General features: G+C 40.8%; 1 protein-coding gene across 1 annotated transcript in view; it reads right to left on the reverse strand.

Annotated features, from left to right (window-relative positions):
- The window catches only part of HHAT (hedgehog acyltransferase), a 151,085-nt gene that overhangs the window by 138,447 nt on the left and 6,346 nt on the right, over positions 1 to 6,292 (reverse strand). The window contains exon 6 of the mRNA XM_017744809.1: positions 5,098 to 5,269. Within this exon, the coding sequence (XP_017600298.1) occupies positions 5,098 to 5,269 (172 nt within the window). The remainder of the gene's footprint in view (positions 1 to 5,097; positions 5,270 to 6,292) is intronic.

The following is a 6,292-nucleotide window of genomic DNA, read 5'->3' on the forward strand; positions in this document are numbered from 1 at the left end:
CTGTGCTGAAAACAGTGTTGATGAAAACACAGGGATGTTTTTGTTACTACACAGTTTAGAGAGTCAAGGCCTTTTCTGCTCCTCACCCCCCGCCAGTGAGAAGGCTGAGGGTGCACAAGGAGCTTGGAGGAGACACAGCCAGGACATCTGATCCCAACTGACCCAAGGGATATCCCATACCATATGCTCACACTTACCATATAAAGCTAGGGGAATAAGAAAGGGGGGATGTTCAGAGTGATGGCATTTGTCTTCCTAAGCAACCATTGTAGATGAAGGAGCCCAGCTTTTCTAGGGCCGCCTGCCCAGAGAAGCGGGGAATTAATTCCTTGTTTTGCTTTGTTTGCACATGTGGCTTTTGCTTTACCTTTTAAACTGTCTTTATGTCAATCTATAAATTCTCAGTTTTATTCTCCCAATTCTCTTCCCACCTCTCCAAGAAAAGAAAAGGAGTGGGCAGCTGTGTGGTGTTCAGTTTCTAGCTGGGGTTAAGCTGCAACACACGAGTAAAAAGAAAAGTAGTCATAGGAGGAAGTTAATTGCCAATACTATCTTGAAGTTCAGCCTACAGGAAAGATTAGAAAAATTAGACGCATGAACACTTCTTTCTACAAAGCAGGGAACAACTTAATATTTTAGAGAAAAAAAAAAATCTAAGTTTTCTGATTCATGTTTATATTTCCAGTTTACAAAACAGACCTCAAAATGCCAAGTATTTCATCAGTTTCTCCTTATCGTTATTTTGCAGGACGGAAAAAATCTGTCTCCTCTTAGTATTTCATTACCACTTAGATGAACAGATACCCCGATTTCAATAGCAAAACACTACATGCTTCTGAAAATGAACTCAGAAATCTATTTCCTATCTGTGGGTTTATCAGAAAAACCTGCAAATACATCAAAAGCAGCACCCTACATGCAATTTACATAGACTACTCTGTAGGTCTCACTGTCAAAGAAGAACATACATAACATTTCTTCTTCTAACAAATTAAAACATGGGATCAGCAACTACAGACTAAACCACATGGCTCCACCTTTGAACGATCATATTCTAGATTGACTTAGATACCACTCATACAAAAATACACTTTTGAAGTAGCAGAGCCTAGTTAATAATTAAAACAGTGATATTGTTAATTGACACTACCTTGTGCATGCTTCACTAGAACAAAAAGACAGCACACAGTTATGACCAATACATTAAAGCCATAGAGAATTCACAACATCCTATCGTGTGTGTACATCTCAGATGTATGTCTATACATCACACACCTCTGACAAAGTACAGACAGATTCCTAGTAAAAGATATTTTCACAACTATAGGATCTATTGAGATCTAGATTAATCCAGAGCAACAGTTATATTCAACAATATATTTTCATACACAGTTCTGTCTTTCATCATTCCCTGTACCTTGCCAGATACACACAAAGCTCTGCCCAGATGAGCAGAGGTAAGTAGACGGTGCTGAACCACCAGGAAAAATGTGAAGCCTCGTAAGGGAAATAAAGGCAGTGCTTCTTTCAACATCTGCATTTTCAGACACAGACTTAACACATAAATGACCTAGCAACATACATTTCAGTTTCTATACAATAGAATGTACCTCAGCAGAGTGGATTTTACCACTGACAGTCTACGTTGTCACAGTAAAGAAAGAAAAAAATCACTTGTTTCAACTTAAGCTCTTTCAACCATTGCTATTAAGCTCCCCATTACTACATATCAGTGAATTTGTCATTCAGCTGCAGAAGTTTGAAGAACAGACATTGAAAAGGATCACCAATCTACCTCTCCTTTACTCATTTCTTTTCACTTGCTTCATTACATACCATATCCAAACATTACTCAGTAGAACAGATGAACCTCTGATCTGGCACGTGTAGGTATTTTTCAGGCATGCTGCAGTTCATCAGGGTACTGGATTACTGGAATTCATAGTGGTCTTTATTCTTGGTGCCTGCAAATCTACATTTCACAGAGCAAAATCTAAAGGCAGAAAATTATTCCCAATTAACATTAAAATCTGAGAAGAACGAACTACCATGGTTTCCATTAACATGGAATACGGGTCTTCCTGCTGTGTCATTAATTCTGAAAGCACCCAATTCTTTCAGACAATCTGACTGATGCTACCAGAATGAAATGCAGCACTAACACAAACCCATGGAATTGCTATAAACACTGCATTTGATTGTCATCATTAAAAAAGCACAAATGCCCTGATATTGCTCAGTATGTCAATAGCTAACTAGCCACAGACACAAACATTTGTGCACACAGACAATGATTTGTGAATTCTGCAAAATGGTCACATTCTCCAAACAATGGCTTCCTGGGACCAATAAATAACAGTTTTGAGACTGCACAGCTGACATCTTTAAATTAATTCTTGCATTCACACATTAACACCCTTTCCACAAACTGAAGGGCCATACATATACAGCAAACAGACAGAGTTGGATGCAGTCCATCATACTCCCCATTCTCTTCTGGATGTGGGGCCTAGTACTTGGTTACTGAAAAGCTATATTGCACCACTTGGTATATGTTGCTGCTTCTAGAAACTCATTTACCTCTGATTCCATCCACACAAGAGAAAATACTTCTCTTGCTGCTGGGAAACATTCTCCCAGGTACTATTTTTTAAATTTTATACCTGTGTGCCCTTAGCAATGTTAGTTTAGGTCACTTTAGAATTTCTACTTTACACGGCCATAAATGACACTGTTACATACCAGCATTTTTTAACAAGTATTGAAACTCAGTCAAGGTTTAGTTTTGGAGTATTTTTTTATTATTTCCTTGTTGCCTCACCTTACAGGAACACCACACAGTGATGCAGAACACACTGTAGCTTCACACTCAGGAGGAGGAGACTGACATTGTCCTCAGATGCTGAGAGCAAAATCTCACAGCAGTGCTGTCTTTACATGTGCTGCTGGCATTTACTGCCCATTGTTTAAAGTTATCCCAGAAAAAAGCATGGAGTAGCAGATATAAGTTCCGTAACTAGAGATGACTGCAGAACAGCCTCACAGCCTTTCCCTTAAGTTTACCAGGCTATGAGGGCAGCCAGACATCACAGTGTAAATAAATGTTCCACGCTGGTTTGAAGCTGCTGTAGTTAAACAGGAAACCCAAAATGAACAAACCCCATCAGTGCAGAAAGGCTTACATACCATGGCTAATCCTCCTGAGTCAACAGCAAGCTGCTTCCTTGGTCTCAATACTCAGTTATCTGATTAAATTAGTCCCAATAACACAGCATGCAAAGTAACAGAGGGGAGTGCTTGGCTCTGTACAGGAACTACTGTAGAAGCATGGTAAGATCCATAAGGGTCCAGTAAGACTTAACAGCAAATTATTACCAGTACCCATGCTCATGTATTGGTGGCTCCCTAAGGCAAGTCACAACAGTGGCCTATCACTGATTTGAGTCTAAGGAAACCTATATAATCATTGTGATAAAACCTGCAGAGAAAACATGAAGTGACCAATTTCTAGCTCAAAAATCTCATATATAGTATATTTTAAACACCTGCCTACATTACCACAAAGACAAAGCTCAGTGAGAGAAGGGTTATATTTTGAGTACATCTCTCCTAAAGGCAGGGTCTCCACAGGCAACTTGTTAAACTACAATCAGGCATGACTTGAAATCAGGCATCTTTAAAGTCCAAACTTACTCTGACACTGGCTTTCATCTCCTGTTGTGTTGAAGCATTTTCACCTTTTCTAACCCTCTGTTCAAAACACATTTTAATTCTTAGGATAACATACTTCATTTCATCAAATAAATACACAGACAACTTAGCCGCTGTCCATGAAGTAACTCTCTCCCCACCCTAAAAAATCAACACTGGTAGTCTTGAAGGGAGGGAGGAATCCACCAGTAGCACCACAGCTAGAATATTTCATCCCTAATTCTGTAGCCTTCCCCACATTATCAAGTGGCCAGCATTTTGTAACACACACAAGCACTAGGAGCTAACAGATGCAACTCATCAATGAATTGACATTCAGAACAGAAAACGAAAACTCAGAATCCCCTTTCTGAACAGTGACTGAGTGAGCAGTGGAACGAACAGCAAACCACTGAGGCAAACCTATCCCTTTCTCGCTCTCCATCTGCCCTTGCCCATTTTAGGTATAAAAATGATATACTAAAACATGTATCAGGTGTGTACGTGTGCACATAGGGGTACACAGAGAGTGCACACATTGCCCTCTGCTGACCAGAGTCCAATGCAGTCCAACAGTGCCCTCCACCACACACGCACTGTGGTGACACAGGCGAGCTCCAGCGAGTGCAGGACAGCCCGTCCCAGCGTGTGTGCCAATCCCTGGTGTGAGAGACACCTCCCGCAAGTCAAGAATCACCAAGGCTTTTTCAGAACCCAGTTTTAAGGTCTGGGGTTTCTTTGCTTTTTTCCCCCCTACCTGGTGAAACAGCTGGGAAGGGGGGGCAGGAATCAAATCAACCACATACACCACCTAAAGCTCTTGCTGATTTATGCTGCAATTTTCAGCACTCTTTTTCCTCACAGTTGGGCATTTTAATGAAATACCAGGGAGCTGGGAGCAGGGTAGAAGTGGGGGAAGCCAAGCAGGAAAACAGAACTGAGAGGCACTGACTACTACTTTCAGGTTACCTTATCTGCAAGTCCTTCCCTCTACTGTTTGCACAAGTTCAGTCCTTTTACTTTTTAATGTGAATACAAAAACAAAAATCAATCAGAAGGAGATCAAAAATAATTCTTAACATCTGCCCTCCTCCATCCCCACACTAAATAAACGCCTTGAAGTGTCCACTTCTATGACTTGAGGGGGAGAATCACTTTAGAACAAAGTTTAGAGACATACCCTAGACTGGAAAAAGTACAGAATATTTTTTAATTTAGGAAGCACTCAGTAAGTTCAACTAAGCTTATGGAGAATCTACATGTTATATTATGAGTCTGTAGATCACCTTTCTGACAGCGGCTGGCTATAATGTGCTACATTTATATACCTACAAATGGACATAAAAGAGACTGGGGTTCTTGAAGTGGGGGAAGAAGAAAGATTTCTGCTATTGTTTCTATACTCACCCAAGGCCCAGTAAGATGCAGATTCCAAAGGCAGAGCACTACTGTAGAGAGCATGGATATACATGAGGTGAATCATCAGCTCAGCCAGGCACCACCAAAAGAAAATACGAATTATGCCCACAATTAAGATGCTGAGATTGGTCTTCACACTGAAAGCTTCTTGTCTCCTCATCTAAAGAAGAAATCCAAAGAGGTTACCTGGCACAAAACTGACCATTTTACTCAAAATACTCATCCTGAGAACTTTTTACTACACCATTTGGAAATTCCTGACACACTCTTGAGCGAGACTGGTCTCTGCATTCTCAATCTCAGTAAGCAGTAGAAACCAAGAAGAAGCCAAATGTGAACCCACGCTGCACCAAACTGTTGTAAAAAAGGCCAAGTGTTGTTAACCTGAACAGAATCCAGACATGAGACTAATTCCTGCAACTTGACTTCTGGAAATAATCTAAAAAGATTAAAGGAACTAGAGCGATGAAGGTTTTCGAAGCAGCAGCCCTTCTGAACACAGGAATAATGACTGCTTACTCTTAAAATACCTCCAACTTCAATCAACTGCAGAGACTCAATTACTTGACGACAGTTCTTTATTTTTCTCCCACAGCATTGCCAAAGTCAGCAAGACCTACATGATGTGCCAAGCAAATGGAAGTGCAAGTTTAAATAACAGATAAGGCAAAGTTTGCAGTTGACAGGCTTCTCAAGAGGCTCCAAACTCTTACACTGCTAACTGCAGTAAACACATTGGCATATTATTAGTGCACCACCTTTCTGCAATAAAAGAGAATAGAATCAAAAACCAGAAACATAGGATTGCCTAAAAATTCAGTCATGTGTTATACATCTATTACTGTGTGAAACATTTCCTTCTCCAGTCTCCACCTGGCCACCAAAAGTGCACATACAAGAGAAGCAACCAACTCATCTGCACAGGCCCTCAATCCCAAGCACTGTACAGCTAACATGGACACTCATTTGGAGGGCTCCTTTGCATCAGCTAGAAGAAAGCTTGGAGATGGCCATTTTATCACAGTGATTTGCACAACAGGCCTTCAAACCCATGTCTAGAACTGCCATGCCTTGTTTCAACACAGAAATTCAACAAGGCCAGTGACAGGGTCAGTGTCTCATTTTTGCCTGGCAGTGGATGCCAATTGTCACTGCCTCCAGCTCCAGATTTTTTTCTTCCCAG

The sequence above is a fragment of the Corvus brachyrhynchos genome, unplaced genomic scaffold (genome assembly GCF_000691975.1).
Source record: "Corvus brachyrhynchos isolate BGI_N302 unplaced genomic scaffold, ASM69197v1 scaffold258, whole genome shotgun sequence".
Taxonomy (NCBI): Eukaryota; Metazoa; Chordata; class Aves; order Passeriformes; family Corvidae; genus Corvus; species Corvus brachyrhynchos.